The following is a 22235-nucleotide window of genomic DNA, read 5'->3' as shown; positions in this document are numbered from 1 at the left end:
TTTTTTTGTCAAATGCACAAACAGGGCCTATTTACATGCCTTACCTGCAAACACAAAATATCAATCAATCCATAGCATATATTATTTTTTCTGTGTTATTCTTAAAGTTAATATTTTATTGACTCCATCACACACATATATAACATTAGCACAAAATGAACTAAAACATATGGCAATATAATTGCTTCAGATGTTAGGATATAGCTACCCATGGAAGATCCGGTGGTAGGCTTTTAAATATGAAAATATTTCATGAGATAAACTGCACTAAAATGGGAGTCTCTATCCAGGACATGGAAGTAATTGGTTGTATGGTGAGTATGTTGCTATGAGAGAAATTGTAACATACCCAAATTTCGATTTTCAAATTTTGATTTCGTTAAAATAATAAAAATGTGTTTCCAAATTTATGACTAGTTTTCATAAATAAATTTGTGAATAATTTAAAACCTTTTCCTTACCAACCTACTGATAAAGCTAAAACTTCGTGAGTGCTTGCATTTGCATAATGTACTGATGTGCCATGAGTCCTTTGTGTGTTTTTGGATTTTGAATGCATTCCATAATAGGTCTCATGAATATAAAAGATAAGTAAAACATATTAACTCAATTCTACCTTAAGCTTTACCCAGTTGGACACAAACCTAAACACATACAAACTTCCAAATACCTTTAGGAAGTATTCATGAAGACATAAGGATCAAGTCTAACAACACCACCTCTCACCAAATATTAAGCAAATATAAATTTACAAATCCTTTAATAGCATCTTCATAATAATAGCTTATAGGTAAAGTTAAGCTCCACGAATATATAGAAATAATTGGTGTAAGATAAAAATCAGGGCGCCTTCATCGACAATTTGGTGCACGAGCATGATGTCGACAAACAAGAGATTGTTCGCCCTGAAACCTGGAATGAGAATGAGATGCTGTACGATGTGGTGGACATGGAGCTCTCCCTCACGTACGACATCTTGTACACCAAGGCAGTGTCACACCCTGATTTTCGTCTTAGGATTTATAAATTATTTAATAAATTATTAATAGAATTTATATTAAATGTTCATTAGTTTACAAGTGAAGTTAAATGTGGGAAATAAAATTTCCTAAATATAAAGCATGGATGGATTTAATTTTTATTAAATTCTCCATGGTTAATTATACTCTCTGGAATATTCTCGGATTTTTCGGAGCTCAATTCCTAATTTTAATCATACAAAGAGCATTTCAGTAATTACCCACATATTAAATTAATCATTAAATGGTCTAATTATAATTGTTAAGTGCTTTTCTTGTTTAAAATCCTTAAATTATAAATTGTTGTTTAAAAGGAATTATTAGAAATGATTTTAAAAGCTTAAAAGAGAAGATCTAATTTTAATTTGTTAAATCTCAATATAAAAATGAGCTAGATAAAATTTTATTAAATACTTTGCTTGTTCCTCTATTTTCTAGAATTTTATGGGAATTGTTTGAGCAAGGGAAGTATTTTTAATAAATGAAACATCATTTCACAAATTATTTTAATTGGAAAAGTTTTTAAATCCTCCCCTAAGTCGTTGGGCCGATTTCGGCCCAACTCTTCTCTTCCTCGCGCGGCCGAACCGGCCCAAGCCGGCCCAGCCGACGCCGCCCACCCCCTCCTCCTCGGGTCACCGACATGTGGGACCCACATGTCGGTTGCTTCTTCAACCTCCGGCCGGCCGGCCTAGTCGAGCCCGAGCCGCCCCCTTCTCCTCTCAAATCCGCTCCAATCCGGCCCCGTTTCTTCTGGATTTTTGAGGGGTTTTTATCCCCACATCCTCCTCTATCTTTCCCCTCAAGAATCGGAGCAAATCGTTGGGTATTTTATCCGAATCAAACTCGTTTTCGAGTTTATCTCCAAAACCGAGTTTTGATTTTCTCGGATCGATTTCTTGCGGGAGGAGTCCGATCTCTTCAATCCAAGGCTATAAATAGGACCACCTCGTCGCCCTCTTTCGTTTGCCCCCTCTCCCGTGGTCTCTAGTGCTCCGTAGCGCCGCCGCCTCGTCGCCCAACCCGCCGCCGTCGCCGGCCATCCTTCGGCCACGCCGCGCCGCCGCGTCCACCGTCGCCGCCGCTTGCTGTCGCCGCCGCTTGCTGTCGCCGCCTTTGCATACGCACGGTGGTGGGGAAGCCCGGCCGCCTCCTCCCCGTCGCCGCCGACCGCCGTATCTCGCCGCCGGCGAGGTCCAAGCCGCCGCCGTCGCCTCCTCTCGTCGTCGGCCGTCGTCGGTCGTCGTTGGACGCATAGGTGAGCACCATCGGATTCGTCTCGTCGTCCTCTACGCGTAGGTGCCCTTGCATAGCCTGGCCGATCTCTCTATCGCCGGCGAGGTCGTCGCCCGTGTCATGCCGACGATGATGACGTCAGCATGACGTCATGATTCCTCTTTTCCAATTTCTTTTAATAGATTAAATCTTCGGAAAATCATAACTAAATAACCGTAGCTCCGTTTCAGGTGGTTCAAGTTGCTAAATTTTTCTAAAATAAAGATCTACATATTAAAATTGTCCATAAATTGAATTAAATTTATTTAATTCTTTTTAAATGGGCTTTAATTAGATTTAATCTTGTAAAATTCATAATAAATTCATTTGGAGTCAGAATAAGGCCGTTCAAGTCTCATAATTCATCTAAAATCATGATCTACATGTTTGTTTACTTTATATGTATTGTTTATTTGGTTTTTATTAGTCTTTTTCTTCGTTTTGCGTGTTAGCTTGTTGTTTCCGTCGTTGCGAAGGTTCGTGAGTGCGTTGGAAGTGATCAAGAAGGTTAATTGAAGATCGATTATTGCAAGGCAAGTCACACAGATCCTAAACACAATCCTTTGAGCATGTTGATCCTATATTTAAATTCTCTATTTATTTCAACTGTGCATTTATTTTCGAATGTCACCGGGTGGTGTGAACTTATTCCTTTGTTATGGCCAATTTGCATTGAATGCCCTATTCCTTGATACCTTGGGTAATAAATTGATTAGCATGAACCTTATATATTGGATTGGTTCAGCTAAATGCTATATATATGTTTGCTTAGCCATGCTTAGAAACATAAGCTAACTAAAGGGGTTAAATCTAAATTATATAATTCTTATTAATTATGGTTATATTTAATGGTAGCTCACGATGATTAATCGTGTGATGTTAATTAATTGATAATTAAAATCTGGTTAAGGTGGGTTGTGAGCATATGGTTTTGATGGTTGTGCTCATGACAATTAAGGACCAGTTCGCGAGCTACTGTTGTGAGACATTAACCGTGCCAACCACAAGCCAGCGTGGGCAACGGTTTTATCTTTTGTATAGGGTGATTCATTATAGTGCGCCAGACTGAGAAGTGGCGAGAAGTCCACGGGGGTCGCTGGGGAGTCCGTGCCTTGTTTATAAGGGGGTGATTATGATCCAGGAATGGTGCACTGTTTTGAGTTGTGTTGTGGAAAGGGTATTGTCACGATTTCCCCCTTTGCAATGCCGTGGTGGTATTTCGGGGCATGGCAACATGTGTGGAATCGTGTCTTGTGGGTACAGTGGTACACCTCTGGCCAGAGTAAAACTATTCGAATAGCCGTGCCCGCGGTTATGGGCGAGTTGAGCAATGTTTTTCGTGATTAGTTTCACACTACTCATCAATGTTAATAATGTGAGAATTAATTTGACTCCTGGTTTGGAATGGATAATTCCTAGTTTGGAGGTTTGATCTGTACGACCGGGGTTGGTTGTTCAGGTTTGGTTGGGCCTGAGCAGCATGGGTGTGCTGTTCAGTGTTGATTAAAAGTGGTGATTAATTACTCTACTGTTTTACTACTCTTAAATCTTTGCTAAATGCTGCTTTTGCAAATGAGCCTATATTATGCCATCCTTTGGTATCCTTGTGCACTTGCATACTTGCTGTGTGGCTTGTTGAGTATGTCATATGCTCATTCTTGCAATAATCATCAAACCGCAGTTGAAGATAAAGGACCCAGAAGGAGAAGACGTTTGGCTTATACCCCAGTTGAGCTGCCTGTGGGAATGGAGCTGAAGCCATCGCTAGACCGTTAATTCCGCTGCTGTTTTCTTTTCTTTGTAAGTATGTAACGTTATTATTAAGATGGATTGGTATATTAAATTGTCGGTTTGTGTACCTCGGCTGATTCCTGGACGAGGATTTTATGCACAAATTAGTTCGGAAATTACTAGTGAATTTCCGGGCGTGACAGGCAGTCAAGGTCCACACATGGGGTGGTTATGCCATCTGTTTCACCTCCCATTTCGTCACATCTGCAATGTTCTTGCTGTTTTGGTCTCAGAGCAGGGAAGGTCCGCAGCAGCCTGACGTTTTGATCACATATATCGTACTGGGTGGCACCGTCATCCTGGATATCAAATGGCTTCTCAGAGCAGTGGCCTCGACATGGACCTATTCCTTCTTGGATGATAGGCCACGCTCCTGTCTTCACCATTCCCTTCTGTGCTTAGGGAAATGGCGCATGATTCACCGTTCCATCCTCTCTCTAGATCCATCGAGGTTCTTTTCCAAGGATCCAACAACTAGCTACAGGAGGTGGCTAGGAATCAGTGGGCAATACAACTTGTTTGACGAGTGCACTCGTGACATGACATGGAAGTCGAAGACATTCAAATCAATGTTGGAATTAGTTTCACTGGATGACCATTGGATGGAGTACAGATACCACAACTCGATGGGCTTTCATATGTTATGCTACCGGTCATCAGATGTCAGGAACCTTTTGTTCGAATGTATATGGGAATGTATCAAGTCAGCGTACCCACCTATTTATGACAAGGTGCTGCCCATGGCGCCTGCATTGGAAGGGGAACTACCAGCAGCGGCGGTGTCGGTGGTGAAACCGCAACCAGCAATACATCGGGTACTAGAAGAGGCTCTGGACTTCGCACCTGCATTCCAAAGGACCATCCTTATATTGCACATCACCACAGACATCTTCCTCTTGATCAGTGGTGAATATGCATCATCGTCGTGACATGTACGGGAGATCAAGGCGCTGTCAAATTACATGGTGTTCCTCGTCGTGGTGCGCCCAAGCATGCTACCAGGCCTTAAGCTACGCAGCCTGTACGAAGGTGCCCTCAAAGCTCTGAACGAAATTAAGGGCAACCAATTACAATCTTCTGTTAAGTGCATGGAGGAAAGAAGAATCTCGCCCAACTCCTAATAGACAAGGAGGAACAGCCCAAACCAATGATGCCGATGAATATCAGCAGCGGGAGGCCAGGATATAGTACCCACAAGTCGAGGCCAGAATTCGCAAGTGATCTTTTCTACCAGAATATAATTCTCTCTGACAGAACTAGCTTCACCTTGGTGCCGCTAAGTCGGGTAATGAGAAACCGATACAGAGAAAGGATCAGCATTACTACACCGAAAACCTTCGGATCCGGTATAAGGAATTGATTCCAGTATTGAAAGAACGGGACAATGAGGACTTCTCTATGTCGGACATGCTGGAACATATCTTCATGGCACGGGTGCGTCTTCTGATGTTTGCGTCGGTCCGATGCACAAGGGATTCCGATGCCAAGCAGCTCGCCTGTGGCAGCGAGCTCACAACAATCCTCTGGATCCTCAATGAACATGCTGGCGTATTTCGCATTCACAGGGATGGCAACAACAATAAACCTCAAGAGTTTTTTTTCCTACTAATTAACATGCTAGCGTATTGTCATGTATTTTTAACTGCAGCAAATTGTTTAGGACCCCATCTCGATCTTTTGTTTTCCAGTGTAACTCACTTTGTATTTGCAGCGTTATCAATGTATGCACAAGGAATTACCGTGCCGGGAGCCCGGGACAAAAGTTTCTGTAAGATTAATGAAATTTCGAATGGATGCAAAGGTTAGTTAATTAAAACAAGTAATTAGCAAAGTTTTAAACGTGAACAATTACATTACTTAGACTTTGATAATCGCAAGCTATAGATGTGAAATATATATATCTGAGGAAGAAGAAATTCAATATTAGCAGCTTTAATTAGTATGGACATTTAATTTTTCAGCGAAAAGTAGCCATATATAGTTGAACGAAACTACATTTGGTGGCACTCTGCCAAATCAACATTTCTTTTTCATGTATTCTTGAAGTTGCCAGCTGATTGGGCCGACTTCGATCTGGGATCCTTGGAAATTTAACAGAAAAGTTGCCATATATAGTAGGACGAAACTACATTTGGTGGCACTCTGCCAAATCATCATTTCTTTTTCATGTACTGTATTCTTGAAGCTGCGAGCTGATTGGGCCGAGTTCGATCTGGGAATAACCTTGGAAATTTAACAGACTTGTAGCTTTTGGCGCATGTTAGTTAACAACATTAACCAGCTGCCGTCACATGCTGGCACATTGAGCAAGCACTGCTGGAGAAACCATCTTTCGTCGGTCGACCGAATTCCACGATAGTCCCGGTTGAAACAAAAACCTGATCTTTAGTCCCGGTTAAAAAGGGTAACGGGCATATCTGATCTTTAGTCCCGGTTGGTAATACCAACCGGCACTAAAAATTATCTTTAGTCCTGGTTCAAATGCTGTCAGGGCTTGTCAGGCCCCCCCGGAATCTTTAGTCCCGGTTGGTGTTACCAACCGGTACTAAAGATCCCGGTGATCTTTAGTACCGGTTGGTAACACCAACCGGGACTAAAGTCCCACCCCTTTATATATATCTTCTTCCTCCTCCAGCCCGAGCAAGCTTCAAAATTTCTTCAAAAAAGAGGGGAGGTCATGCCAAAATTTATAGTGAATTTACTTTGGTGATTATATACAAATCGGAGGTGCCTAAAAGGTTAGCAACTTTATCCTCCAATGTTTTTTTTGGTCATATTACATTTGGAGCTATGTTTTGCACACTTTTTTGCCTCCAAAATTTTGTTGTAAGTTGATGAGAGAGAAAATTTGTGTGGAAAAGAAAGAATATATAGAAATTTTGTTTATTTGCTAAATAAGGTTTTATAAAATAGTTGAGTAGGAAAATATAGTGAAAGTTAATCTTAAATAAAAGAAAACAAACTAAATTGAAAATTAAAAGAATTTAAAACTTAAAAAATAATAAATAAGAATTATTTGGTGGAATATTTTATAATTTTTGTATGAATAATGATATGTCATTATTGTATGATTATTGAAAGAGTTTGTGATTATTTTATCATTATTGTATGACTGTCATTATTGTACGAATGATTATTTGTGTACGATTTTTTTTCATTTCATGTAGATGGATCGGCAATAGATGTACGCTGACCGGTGGTCCAAAGAGTTTATTGACGGCGTGCATTATTTTTTTAAGAGTGGCCGAAGCTAACAAGCAGAAGGGTCTTATTTGTTGTCCATGCAATAAGTGTAAGAATCAGAAGGAGTATTCTGCATCCAGGACTATTCATTTTCACTTGTTTGAGTCGGGGTTCATGCCAAGCTATAATTGTTGGACATCCCACGGAGAGCAAGGGGTTGAAATGGAAGAAGATGAAGTGGAAGACGACAATATTCCAGACTTTGCTCAGTACGCTGGATTTGAAGGAAATCAAACAGGCGAGGAGGACATAGATGCTGATTATAACGACGTTGCGGATGATCTTGGTCAGATGTTGCAAGATGCCAAGAAGGACTGCGAAAGTGAAAAGGGGGCCCATAAATTGGACAAGATGTTAGAGGACCACAGAACGTCATTGTACCCAGGTTGCGAGCAGGGGCACAACAAGTTGGATACCACTCTGGAGTTCTTGCAATGGAAGGCAAAAAATGGTATTAGTGACAAGGCATTTGGCGATTTATTGAAACTCGTCAAGAACATTCTTCCGGAGGGAAACAAATTGCCCGAGACAACGTACGAGGCTAAGAAGATAGTCTGCCCTCTAGGACTGGAAGTTCAGAAGATTCACGCATGTCCAAATGATTGCATCCTATATCACGGTGAGGAGTACGATAGCCTAGAAGCATGCCCTGTTTGTAAAGCACTACGATACAAGATTAGAGGAGATGATCCAGGTGAGGTTGACGGGCAGCTAACGAAGAAGAGAATTCCTGCTAAGGTGATGTGGTATTTCCCTATAATACCACGGCTAAGGCGTTTGTTCAGGAATAAGGGGAATGCTAGAATGATGCGTTGGCACGCTGAAGAACGTCAACAGGACGGGATGCTGAGACACCCCGCAGATGGTTCGTAGTGGCGAAACATCGATAGAAAATTTAAAGACTTTGGAAAGGACGCACGAAACATACGGTTTGGTTTAAGTACGGATGGCATGAATCCTTTTGGAGAGATAAGCAGCGGCCATAGCACTTGGCCTGTTACGATGTGTATCTACAACCTCCCCCCTTGGCTATGCATGAAGAGGAAGTACATAATGATGCCGATTATTATTCAAGGCCCCAAGCAACCTGGTAACAACATCGATGTGTACCTAAGACCACTGGTCGAAGATTTTAAATTGTTGTGGAAGACGGAATGTGTCCCCATGTGGGACGAGGACAAACAGTAGAAGTTTAACCTACGAGCGTTGCTGTTCGTAACCATCAACGATTGGCCTGCACTTAGCAACCTATCCGGGCAGTCCAACAAGGGGTACAAAGCTTGCACGCACTGTATGGATGAAACAGCAAGTACGTATCTTATGCACTGTAGGAAGGTTGTGTACATGGGTCATCGTCAATTCCTTGCAGCAAACCACCCGGTACAGAAGAAAGGCAAGCATTTTGAACATACGGTGGACCACCGTACGAAGCCTAAACATCGCAGCGGGAAAACAGTGTTTGCTATGGTTAAAGATCTTAAAGTAGTGTTTGGAAAGGGGCCTGGCAGCCAGCCTATAGAAAGCGAAGATGGTCACGCGGCGATGTGGAAAAAAAACTCCATATTTTGGGAGTTACCCAACTGGGAATTCTTGGACATCCGCCACGCAATCGACGTGATGCACCTCACTAAGAACCTTTGCGTAAACCTTCTTGGCTTCCTAGGTGTATATGGAAAGTCGAAAGATACACTGGAAGCACGTAATAATCTGAAGCATATGGAACAACGCGGCGACCTTCACCCGGAACCAGAGGAGAAAGGAAGCCATTACTTGAGTCCAGCCAGCTACACTCTTGGCAAGGCAGAGAAGGAAAGTATGTTTCAATGCTTGGAGGGCATCAAGGTACCGTCTGGATACTCCACGAATATAAAGCGAATAATAAGGATGAAGGAGAAGAAATTCACAAACCTAAAGTCTCATGACTATCACGTGTTGATGACACAGCTGCTACCAGTTATAATAAGGGGTATCCTCCCAGACAATGTCCGGGCAACAATAAAAAAGCTATGTTCTTTCATGAACGCAATTTCGCAGAAGGTCATCGATCCGGATAGGTTAGAAGCCCTTCAGAATGATGTGGTGCAATGTCTTGTCAGCTTTGAGTTGATATTTCCACCTTCATTTTTCAATATAATGACGCATCTGCTTTGTCACCTAGTGAACGAGATCGGTATTCTCGGGCCTGTGTTCCTACACAACATGTTTCCTTTCGAGAGGTACATGGGCGTTCTGAAGAAGTATGTTCGTAACCGTGCTCGTCCAGAGGCAAGCATCGCCAAGGGGTATGGAACAGAGGAGGTCATTGAATTCTACGTAGAATTTATTGAAGACCTTCGCCCAATCGGGGTACCTGAATCACGCCATGAAGGGAGACTACAGGGAAAGGGGACTCTCGGAAGGAAAGCAATAATGACGGTAGACATCTCCTCCTGCACCATCTCCTCTGGCTCCTCCGCCACCTCCTCCTGCACCATCTCCTCCGGCTCCTCCGCCTCCTCCTCCACCGTGTCCGCCTGCACCTCCCAAGACAAGGTCTCGCCAAGCTCCACCTCCTGCCAGCACAAGGGCAACGAAGAAGGCCAAAGTTGACACCACCAAAAACAAGGAGCCGCCGTACGGTTGCAGTCAAGAGGAGCTTGACGCTTATGTGGCAGGAGAAGTGAAGAGGCAACTCAAGCCTCGGAGTCCTGAAAAGAAGATACCTATCGACCCGAGCGTGAAGAATTTCTTCAAGGGAATGTCCACCGCAAACAAGGAGGCCTTAAAGCAATCGGACTATGACCGAACACTTAGGAAAGCCTATTACAGGAAATCCAAACCAGTTCCTCAGCTTGGAGAACAACCACACCAAGTGGTCGAGCCGTTGGTGACCGGCGAAGACTTTGGCATAACGGATTTCATTTCGGACACCGGTCTAACCATGGCTCAGTTGGTTGGAGGTGCACCAATCCCGAAGGCGGAAGTGGCATACAAGTTTGAACTCGGTAAACCGCTTGTCAGGCCTGAGCAGCTGCAGTCCCTACCGACACAAATGTACAAATTCCATGAATGGTACATAGAAATAAGCGCCAATGGTAGAGAGATGTTCGGAGCGAAGATCAGAAACCCCGACTTCTTGCAAGGAGAAGATGTTCTATGGATCCATTTCAAGGATGTCTTCGATCTGTACCATCGGGACGCCCTCGACGTCTCTCTTCTGAGCGCATGGATTTTGTAAGTATCTTTGAGTTCGATTTGTTTCGTTCAATAATGTGGACCCCCGTTTTTATAACAGGAATCAATCATGTAAACAGTACCATTTCGCTGGATCAAGTAGTCTGGTACACACGAATTCATAGCTGAAATACCAAATACACATACACGAGTGTCTAGTACGAATTATTACATCATAAGCCCGCAGGCATAGTTTTAAATCATCGGACCGAGCAGTCTGGAATACATCCCAAAAACAGAAGTAGATAGGGCAGCGGAGTTAAGGCAGCGGCACGCCATTGCCACAGGCAACGACCGTAACTAAGACCTACTGAGTGCCATCGTCTTCATCACCCTCCTGGTAGTAAGCGTAGGGGTCCTCTGAAGCTTCATCTCCGACCTCTGATTAAGTTTGTATGTTGCAAGGGTGAGTATCAACCGTACCCAGCAAGCCACCACAGCAACAATGCACATGATAAAGGGTATTCAAGGAATGGCTATGGTTCTTTTGCACAAAGCAAGTTTTGTAATTCTTTTCACAAGCCTAAGACCTAGCATGCATTGATCAAATTTTAATACTAGTGTTCGCATTAGACAACGACGGTTCTGTCCACCATCCATTGTGATCCCAAGGATAGCTTCCCGCCATTGAATCGTCATAGTTTTCTGAGGACGTCCACCTTCCCGCCTCTCAGGAAGTGCCTCCATCAGTATAGAAATCATTATGCAATATCCCATCCCATACAAGTTAAGAATTTAGAGTCTAGCCAAGTGTAATACATGTCCCGGTGCTCAATAACCGCGAGCACGGCTATTCGAATAGATTTGGTTTACTCACACTGCAGTGGATGTACACTTTACCTGCACTCCGCGACTGCCCAACACATGAGCCTCGTCCCAACACATGAGACTCGTCACGGCAAAGCTTTTCGATAACCTTGCATTGGCAGTACCCGCTCCATGAACCTAAATCCTCACGCACTCTAGGCCTCCATGTTTCTAGCAGTGAGAGGAGTTCTGGCTCTCCCAGGAAAGAGAAGTCTCACACACATATTAAATTATGGTTCAAGTTAAGTTCTCTCTCACACACACTCATGGCAGTCCAAACAATGGCGACACTGATGTAGGGCACGCCTCTCGGCCCTACCTCAACGGCTGTCCCACCATAGCGCACCTGCCTCGCTTAGGGGTGAACCATCTATGCAGGGATACTGCCTCCGCTCGGCTATCTACTCCGCTAGGTCTATACCCATACGAGAAGTGCGGTTGTGCGGGGGTCGTTTCATGCTTAACTTCATGGCTCGGTGCTTAATTGACCGGGGACGGTACTAGCCTTTTCCATATACCACCCAAATCCTCCGTCCGCCCCAGTCGAAAACAGTTGTTTAGTTTTATTTCTCCTTTCGCAAATCATGTCATCAATATCATGGCAATGTGGTGCTCATGTCTCCACATGCCGCATCTCAATTACCTTCCCAAAGGCAATTGCCCAAGCATATAGCATTTGATAAATATGAGTATGCATGATTCTAGAATAGCATTTCTAAGCATTTGTCATAGTTGACTAGGGACTCATACGTAAACATGTTTACGAAGGAATAAGGGGTAAACAATAATCAAGGCATGGCATAATCGCAAGTAGGATGTTCATCATTGCATGCAATTTTATTTGTAAGCAAAACAATTTCGCAATTGGGATCAACATGTTCAAGGAATAATGATGACTTGCCTTGCTCGTAGTCCTGCGGGTCTTGATCCTTGCTCGGATCCGCAACTCCCTCGGGCTCTAAAATTACGTGCGAGGAAACGATTTGAATCCGGTTAGAATTCAAATAAAGATCCAAGTAAATTCAAGAAGACATCGAGTGCGGAAGTCGGTTTCTTACATTATCTATTTTTGTTTGTGGAATAGAGCTAATCTGATCTTAATTTATCCATCCTAAACTATTTCGTGGGTATAAATATTTTATTAGCACAAGTCTTTAATTTAATCAACCCGAATATTATATGCATGTAATAGGTTAAAAATTTCTATCGCGGCTAAGTATCGGACGAAATCCTCGAATTATATAATATTGTACGATTTAATTTAGTCTATGACTAAACGACTAAATATAATACACGGCTAAAATTACTAGTAATTAAATCCGAATTTCTACCGTGAATTGATTACTTATAGAGATTACCAAATATAATCTATAACTATATTAAGTTTTGCAATTCTACGACTATAATTAATCTATAATTAAATTCTATTTATTTAAATTTTCTAAACTTCCTTAACCTCCTTCAAATTCCTTTTTTTTTATTTTTCCTTTTCTTTCTTTTGTTTTTTTTCCTCTTTTCTTTTCTTTTCTTTTTCTCTTTTTCCTTTCTATTCTTTTTCTCCCTTTCCTTTCTTTTCTCTTTCTCTCCTCCCTCTCGGCTTCTTTCTATCTCTCTCTCTCTCCCGGCTCTTGCTCACCCGGGCGGTGACGGCGGTGGACGCGAGAGGGGGGTGAAGACGGCTCACCAGCGGCGGCGGCGGCGACGATGGCGACGGCAGCGCAAGTCGCGGCACGGCGCAGTGGCTTTGCGGCGGCGGCGCGGCGGCACAACGACGGCGGCGCGTGGAGAGGGGGAGAGGGAGAGGAGGAGGGAATGGAGTGGGGTGGAGAAGGGGGAAGGGGCCGGGGTTTTTATTGGGGAGAGGGGGGGAGAGTAAGGGGAGAGGGAAGAGAGAGGGGGCGGGGGACGCGACGGCGGCACGGCGGCGCGTGGCGCGAGGCGGCGATGGGACGCGCGCGCGGCGACTGGACGTCGACGGCGACAGCGGCGACGCGACGGGCGGCGACGCGGCGGGAGAGCGGCGTGGCGGGGCGCGGGGCACGTGGCGGCGATGGGACGCGCGCGTGGCGACGGGACGTCGACGGCGACGGTGACAACGGCGACGCGACAGGCAGCGACGGCGCGCGGCGGCTCGCGGCGCGAGGCGCGGGACGGCGACACGACGGCGACGGGACAGCGGCACGGCGACGCGTGACAGGGCACGGGGCGCGGGGCGGTGAGCGCGCGGCGCGAGGCGATGCGACGGCGGCGTGGCGCGGCAGCGGCGATGGCGATGGTGCGCGGCGCAGCGGTGGCGGCAAGACGCGTCGGCGACGGCAGAGGGGAGGCGAGGCAGCGCGCGGCGCGCGGGGCGCGAGGCAGCTTGGCAGAGGAGGGGCTAGGGCTAGGAAATGCGATGCACGGGGACACGACGGTACGCGGCGTGACGGCGACGGTGATGACGACGGCAGAGGAGGGGGCTGGGTTAGGGGGACCACGTCGAGCACCTAGAGTGAAATGAACAGTGCATTTTCCTATTTTTCTCATTTTAGTCTATTTCTTTTATAAATTTGATTCCACCATTCCTAATTTTTTGCATATATGGATTTTACTCAATATTTGTGTTATCTTAACTAATGAATTCACCCTAGACTAATATTACCCATATTTTATTTATATAATTTATTTGAATTTTTAATTAGGGTTAATTCTTATTCCATCGCATTTAAATTTAATTGATACAAATATGGTCGTGGTAATATTTTATTTATTTCAATCCACACCTAATCTTTATTTTAAATTATAATTTATTTATTTCTTTAACCAACCTAATTTCAGGGTTAATTCCTAATTAATTTTTCCTCTATTTGTAATCGATGAACTCCGAGATCAAAATCCAATAAAATCATTGAACAAAATCGGCATGATGCAATTTATTTATAAAGTTTTCGAAGGTCCGCATTTTTAGAATTTAATTTTTATTGGTCGAATTTTAGGGTGTTACAAATAATTAGCTCCTGGCATATATGTAAGCAATAATAATTTCCTTTCATTGTTGTAGAATGGAGATTCAAAGGGCCCGACGGCGGGGGGTTTACGATACTGGGTTCATCGACCCTCGGAAAATCAACACCGAAATGCTCGACAAGTACGAGAAAGATACAGAGGACAATCTCGTCCATCTCCTAACACAGCAGCATTACAAGACGTTCATACTATTGCCGTACAACACAGAGTGAATTTTTATTGTCGTTCGAACAAATTTCATTCCCATACATATAACATATACATTCTGATATTTATCTTATCTCACGCATATTCCAGTTTCCACTGGGTCCTGTTCTTTTTTGACTTGGCCGCATGCAGAGTCACTGTGTACGACTCAATGAATAAAGAGGAGAAGGTTTTTGACAAGGTCTTCCAACTGATAGACAGGTAATATAATGCCATCTATTCCAAAGTCGCGGGACTCTGTTGCTATTATGTTGATGTTGGGTAATATTTAATTAATCATAGCTTGCAACTGCACATGTAGGGCTTGGGATCAGTTCCGTCAATTGGTCCGCGGGACTTGGAAAGAAAAACTTGGACAGAGGTTTCATTTTCCAGTGAGTACATGCATGATCCAAAATTATATTGAATTGAATCTCTAGTTACAGTTAATATAAAGAGTATATTAAATCTCTCATCGTTTCTCATGTAGTGTGCAAAGCAGGACAAGGGAACTAACTTATGCGCTACTACGTACGCGAGTATGCCCACTGCCTATCAAACCAAATATACACCAAACGAGAGCTCGATGTATGTATACATAAACCATTCAAAATTTCATTGCGTATTGATTTGTTAAGTTGTTTATTAATTTCATATATTGATATGTCATTATTTTTCGAATGATAGCGTATTCACATGAGGGAAAAACTCCCACACAAGGATTTTATCACGGCTGTTCAAGAACAACTGATGGGGTTCATCAACGAAGAAGTCCTTAATCCCGATGGTGAATTCTACTACGACGGATCGACAATTTGTAACGTCGGTCCTTCCTCTTCTGACGTAACGCAGGCGACGAAGTCGTAGCTATAGCTAGCGAGCAAATGGATTGTACTATACATGCATGTATATATATATATATATATATTTATATATGTACGTACATTTACTTTAGTGTTAATATATATTTTGGTAACATATATGTACATAAAATGTTAAAATGTTAAGTGCTTTAAATTATAAATATGTGTGTAATATATGTATTTATACATATATACATACGCATATATATATATGTATTCTATATACATGCATATATATATATATATATATATATATATATATATATATATATATATATATATATATATATATATATATATATATATATAAAGGGGGGTTACGAACCGGGACTACAAACGATTTCTCCACCAGTGGTGGTTTCATGGAGATCACTAATAAATTTAATACGAAAGCTAGCTTTAATTATTCAATTACGGGCATGCTTACTCATTTCTTTATCCCAACTTGTCAGACAATAATTGTACGTTAGGCATCCCCTTAGTTATAGGCTAGTACTTATCTACACACAACTATAAAAGCAAAAGAAGACGAATCATCTAGTGGACTTCCCTTTGACGGAGGGCAGGTTAACCCAAATAATATAAATTATGACTTCACTACATACGTTAGGGTCGTCGTCGTCCTCAGTCGACTTCGCTAATTTGATTCGCATGAATTTACTACAAATGAATATTAGTATGCATGCATTATATTTAGTACAAACTACAAGATGATAATAATTATTTCTTGGTCTTTGGGTTAAGGGTGGTTGTGCCTTATATTTTGGAATGGAGGGAGTAAAATATGTTCAGATTTCTTTTTTTTTGTGCGTGGAAAATTCAGTTCTATTTCTTGACCCCCTTGTAATGTTTTCAATTTTTTTTTCAATACTGAATACAGCCTGGTGTCAATTAAGATGGCATAACTTAAAATGCTACGATATAATTAATAAAACAATGTATATGAAATCAAGAACAATATTTTCTTATACTTGTATTTTCTTTGCTATTATCACACTACACCATGTCAAAGAATTGCCCACAGATGTGTGTGGGTAAAAATAGAGAATCAACATCTAACCTTCTGTCTGTCGGTAAAAGCTTGTGACATACCATCTGTCGGGAACTCTATGGTTTTCTAGGGGCAAACTTTCTGTCGCTGATTGTTAATCTCGTGTCAAACTGTCTGTTGGAAAGACCTTCCAACCCACTATCTGTTGGTATATAACTGCTCGTCACCTGGACCCTAGATCCAGCCTAGCTCCTCTTGATTCTTCAAGCCGCCGCCGCCTCACTAGCTTTCTTCCACGCGCCGTTAGACAGCAGCTCGTCGGCGACCTCCTCCTCATCTCCTATCTGGCGTTCGGTGGCCTTTCGAGGGCAGAGAGGCACGGTGGGGTGCATCCGCACAGATTGGTGCGGAGTTGCGGCCAGGCGAAGGCAGCTAGGCGGAGTGGACACCGGATGGGGCGCAGGTTGATGGACATCCGGTTCTAGAGTTATTTGGGGATGACAAAAGTACACAAATGGTTCTCGCCCATGCTATCAAATAATCAAAATACTAATTATACTGCAATGATTGATATTGTTGTCTGACTGTTTGTTGTATCTCACTATAGATAGGTCTGTCGGGAAAGCTAACATATCTAGGTCATACTGTCTGTCGGTGGATTCCATTAACGACAGGCTACTCAGGGACACACTCTTTCTATCGGTAAAGGTCTTTTCCGACAGATAAGATGACGTGAAAGCTGGCCTCTGCCGACAGATGTTCTGTTGGTGCTTTTAGGACATGGTGTAGTGTCATCTTATGAAGATGGCATCTTTCAATGGAAATTACTCCCTCTGTTTTAGGTTATAAGACGTTTTGATTTTGGTCAAAGTCAAACTACTTTAAGTTTGATCAAGCTTGTAGAAAAAAGTAGTAAAATTTTCAACCTAAGACAAATTTATTATGAAAATATATTCAATTATTGATTTGATGAAACTAATTTAGTATTATAAATATTACTATATTTGTATATAAACTTAATCAACTTGAAACAGTTTGACTTTAACCAAAGGCAAAACTTTTTATAGCCTAAAATGGAGGGAGTAACTACCTACATTCATTTGGAGCATGTGGAAGAGCCATAGCACTTTTAGTAAATCCAGCTGTGGCAAAACCAACTGGTCATTAATTTGGAGCATGTGGAAGAGCTATAGCACTTTTAGCAAATCCAGATGTAGCAGAAGCAACTGGGGATCTATCCCATTCCCTGGAATGGTAGTGATGCTCATGTGGTGCTCAGATATAGTTGTACAAAACAATTATATATGAGAGTGCGTTACCTTTAATTAATTCCCATAGTTTGTTTCTATTACATGGCTACAAAAGCACATGCATGCAGTGCGTACCTAGCTAGTATATGCTTGTAACTTAGAATAAGGCGGATGATTGAAAAGGTTTGATCACTGTGACATGCATTAAACCTTTGGGCTAATAATATAGAAATGTAGAGTGCATGTCCCTGGAATGGTAGTGATGCTCATGTGGTGCTCAGATATAGTTGTACAAAACAATTATAGATGAGTGTACGTTACCTTTACTTAATTCCCATAGTTTGTTTCTATTACATGGCTACAAAAGCACATGCATGCAGTGCGCTCCTTGTAACTTAGAATAAGGCGGATGATTGAAAAGGTTTGATCACGCTGGCATCCACTGTGACATGCATTAAACCTTTGGGCTAATAATATAGAAATGTAGAGCGCATGCAACAGAGGCATAAATCCTAGATGGGCGCAAGTTCTACGTCTTGTTATAACTCCCTGCTATCATAGCAGTTTGTAGCTTCCAAGCTTGACTGGGATATCAATCAGGTGCGTAGTTGATCAGTGATTATACTGGGAGGTGTAACGGATATTCATTCAGTTTTATATATCCTGGATCAGTTGTTGTCCTTGATCTCTTAACATGTAATTTGCGTTAATCTTTTGTCCTTGTGGACTAACATGTACCCATTCACTATAGCAGGGTCGGCGATGCCTGGATGGATGATTGGCTTGCAGCTCTTCTGGAATGCGTGGATGATCCGGTTGGCAATACTCTCCAGCTTCGTGGCACAACTCCTCCTCGTCTTCCTCGCCGATGTTCGCCGCCGTAAAGCCACAGGCATGGAGACGTTGGTCCTGTGGCTGGCGTACCAGTTGGCTAATTGGGCCCCGACGTTCGCGCTTGGCAAGCTGTCCTCCATCGGCGGCAGCACACCGTCGTCCCAGTCGGTGCAGCTGGTGACGATCTGGGCCGCATTGCTGATGTTCCATGCTGGTGGTCCGGACAACATCACCTCCTACTCCTTGGAAGACAACATCCTATCATGGCGCGACATGATAGGGTTTTTCATGCAGGTGTTGGGAACAATCTATATACTGTACAAGAATGTATTCTTCAGTAGCGGCGGCACGATTGTCCGGGTGTCCTCATCAGTCATGTTCATCATGGGCATTGTCAAGTATGGGGAGAGAGCATTCGCTCTGCGGCGCGCCAAGCTAGAGAAGATGCGAAGTTCAAGCCAAAAGGAGGCCGAGCAGAAGAAGCCAATAAAACTAAGCAATAGCATCCGAAACTTAAGGCGTATAGGCCGCAGGAAGATGGACAATAACGAGCAAATCCTGCTGGCGGCTCATGACATGCTCCATATCACCAAGGGCGCCTTCATCGACAATATGGCTTACGAGCATGATGTCGACAAACAAGAGATTGTCCGCCCTGAAACCTGGAATGAGAATGAGATGTTGTACGATGTGGTGGACATGGAGCTCTCCCTCATGTATGACATCTTGTACACCAAGGCAGCCATGGTCCACACATGGGGTGGCTATGCCATCCGTTTCTCCTCCCATTTCATCACATCTGCAATGTTCTTGCTGTTTTGGTCTCAGAGCAAGGAAGGTCTGCAGCAGCCTGACGTTTTGATCACCTATATCGTACTGGGTGGCATCGTCATCCTGGATATCAAATGGCTCCTCAGAGCAGTGGCCTCGACATGGACCTATTCCTTCTTGCATGATAGGCCACGCTCCTGGCTTCACCATTCCCTTCTGTGCTCAGGGAAATGGCGCATGATTCGCCGTTCCATCGTCTCCCTGGATCCGTCGAGGTTCTTTTCCAAGGATCATCCAACAACTAGCTATAGGAGGTGGCTAGGAATCATTGGGCAATACAACTTGTTTGACGAGTGCACTCGTGACATAACATGGAAGTTGAAGATGTGGAAATCAGTGTTGGAATTAGTTTCACTGGATGACCGTTGGATGGAGTACAGATACCACAACTCGTTGGGCTTTCATATGTTATGCTATCAGTCATCAGATGTTAGGAACCTTATGTTCGAAAGTATATGGGAATGTCTCAAGTCAGCGTACCCGCCTATTATTCCTGACAAGCAGCCGCCCATGGTGCCCGCATTGGAATTACCAGAACAAGTAGCGGCGGTGTTGGCGGAACCGCAAGCAGCAATGCATCGGGAACTAGAAGAGGCTCTGGACTTTGCACCTGCATTCCAAGAGACCATCCTTATCTTGCACATCACCACAGACATCTTCCTCTTGATCAGTGGTGAATATGCATCATCGTTGCGGCATGTACGGGCGATCAAGGCACTGTCGAATTACATGGTGTTCCTCGTCGTGGTGCGCCCAAGCATGCTACCAGGCCTTAAGCTACGCAGCCTGTACGAAGGTGCCCTCAAAGCACTGAACGAAATTAAGGGCAACCAATTACAATCTTCTGTTAATAACAGCGTGGAAGGAAAGAAGAATCTCGCCCAACTCCTAATAGACAAGGAGAAACAGCCCAAACCCATGAGGCCGATGAATATCAGCAACTGGAGGCCAGGATATAGTACCCACAAGTCGAGGCCAGAACTCGCAAGTGCTCTTTTCGACCAGAATATAATTCTCTCTGACGGAACTAGCTTCGCCTTGGCGCTGCTAAGTCGGGTAATGAAAATCCCAGGAGAAAAGTCCAACATTACGACGCCCAAAACCTTCAGCTCCGAATCCCCTGGCTTCGATAGGTATAAAAGACTTAAGCAGTTGATTCCTGAACTGAAAAAATGGGACAAGGAGGACTTCTCTATGTCGGAAATGCTGGAACATATCTTCATGGCATGGGTGCGTCTTCTGATGTTTGCGTCGGTCCGATGCACAAGGGATTCCCATGCCAAGCAGCTCGCCTGTGGCGGCGAGCTCACAACCATCCTCTGGATCCTCAATGAACATGCTGGCGTATTTCGCATTGATCACAGGGATGGCAAAAAGAAAAAGCCTGAAGAGTTCTTTTCCTACTAACATGCTGGCGTATCATATTTCGTATTTCGTACTAGTGTATTTTTAACTGCAGCAAATTGTTTAGGACTCCATCTCGATATTTTGTTTTCCAGTGTAACTCACTTTGTATTTGCAGCGTTATCAATGTATGCACAAGGAATTACCGTGCCGGGAGCCCGGGACAAAAGTTTCTGTAAGATTAATGAAATTTCGAATGGATGCAAAGGTTAGTTAATTAAAACAAGTAATTAGCAAAGTTTTAAACGTGAACAATTACATTACTTAGACTTCGATAATCGCAAGCTATAGATGTGAAATATATATATCTGAGGAAGAAGAAATTCAATATTAGCAGCTTTAATTAGTATGGACATTTAATTTTTCAGCGAAAAGTAGCCATATATAGTTGAACGAAACTACATTTGGTGGCACTCTGCCAAATCAACATTTCTTTTTCATGTATTCTTGAAGTTGCCAGCTGATTGGGCCGACTTCGATCTGGGATCCTTGGAAATTTAACAGAAAAGTTGCCATATATAGTTGAACGAAACTAGCTTTTGGCGCATGTTATTAGTTAACAACATTTACCCGCTGCCGTCACATGCAGGCACATTGAGCAAGTCACGAGGTACTATCTCCGTCAGCCGCCAAAGACTTGGTTTATCTGCCGTCGTTTTCTCAATTTCATGCGTTACTATCTCCGTCAATATACCCCCGCTCCGCCCCAAAATAAAACAGAACATTTTATTTTTAAAAAAGTGGATACTTGTAAATTGTATTATTTAATATTATGCCTGTCAAATCATTTGATTCATATAGGAAAGTATTTTCGTGATGCTAATTTTGTTGTTGTTGATAATATATAATGCAAGAAACTAAAGTTCACTATAATATTACATACGTTAGGGTCGTCGTCGTCCTCCGTCGACTTCGCTAATTTGATTCGCATGAATTTACTACAAATGAATATTAGTATGATATTTTATGTGTATGGATGGAAATATATATGCTTGTCTAGGCCAGATCTTATTATTTAGTTTTAGATGTACTCCCTCCGGGTTGATAATACTTTTCGTTGATAATACTTTTCGTTTTGGACAAGAGCACGGTCTCCAAAAATAACTTTTACAACTATTTTCTATTATAATTTATATTGAAATATCAATAAATATGTGATTTTATTGAAGTACTTTTTAAGACTAATCTATACATATAGTTTTCATATTTGCAAGATAAATATTTTAAAAATTATTTATAGTTAAAGATTTTAAAGTTTGACTTTACCCTTATTCAAAACGACTAATATTATCAGTCCGAAGGGAGTATATATAGGGGTATAATCACTTAATCAGGAAACGAGGGTTAAAGACTAATATTGGCAGCCCATTTTTGACCGAAGAAATCGTATGGCCGCCGAAAACATTATGTTTTCTTGTAGTGGTTTCAGCTGGATGGCAAATGCTGTTTAATTTACACCCGATGTGTTATCGAGTTCCTTATCATTCAATTTGAGCTCTGTTCTGTAGGTACTCTCGTCTTC

General features: G+C 42.8%; 1 protein-coding gene and 1 long non-coding RNA gene across 3 annotated transcripts; both read left to right on the top strand.

Annotated features, from left to right (window-relative positions):
* The first annotated feature begins 1672 nt into the window (after window positions 1-1672).
* Window positions 1673-5895, top strand: LOC136356366 (uncharacterized). Of its 2 annotated transcripts, XR_010741104.1 has the most exons (4): window positions 1673-2277; window positions 2747-2827; window positions 3976-4094; window positions 4319-5895. It is a non-coding gene; the product is annotated as an uncharacterized lncRNA (long non-coding RNA). The 2 variants fall into 2 exon arrangements; XR_010741102.1 differs by lacking the exon at window positions 4319-5895 and having other exon boundaries at window positions 3976-4276.
* A 12176-nt stretch (window positions 5896-18071) lies between these two features.
* LOC107276874 (uncharacterized) lies at window positions 18072-20891 on the top strand. The gene is made up of 2 exons (XM_015779689.3): window positions 18072-18244; window positions 18399-20891. Exon 2 carries the CDS (start codon window positions 18407-18409, stop codon window positions 20714-20716), a length of 2310 nt encoding a protein of 769 aa, XP_015635175.1. The 5' UTR covers window positions 18072-18244; window positions 18399-18406; the 3' UTR covers window positions 20717-20891.
* The last annotated feature ends 1344 nt before the right edge of the window (window positions 20892-22235 follow it).

Source organism: Oryza sativa, chromosome 4 (genome assembly GCF_034140825.1).
Source record: "Oryza sativa Japonica Group chromosome 4, ASM3414082v1".
Taxonomy (NCBI): Eukaryota; Viridiplantae; Streptophyta; class Magnoliopsida; order Poales; family Poaceae; genus Oryza; species Oryza sativa.
Note: the sequence above shows the minus strand (reverse complement) of the source record. Positions and strands in the feature narration are given on the sequence as shown.

What these genes read in the sequence shown, in the direction of transcription:
- LOC107276874 (XM_015779689.3), top strand. Translation starts at nt 18,407, where the DNA reads ATGCCTGGATGGATGATTGGCTTGCAGCTCTTCTGGAATGCGTGGATG.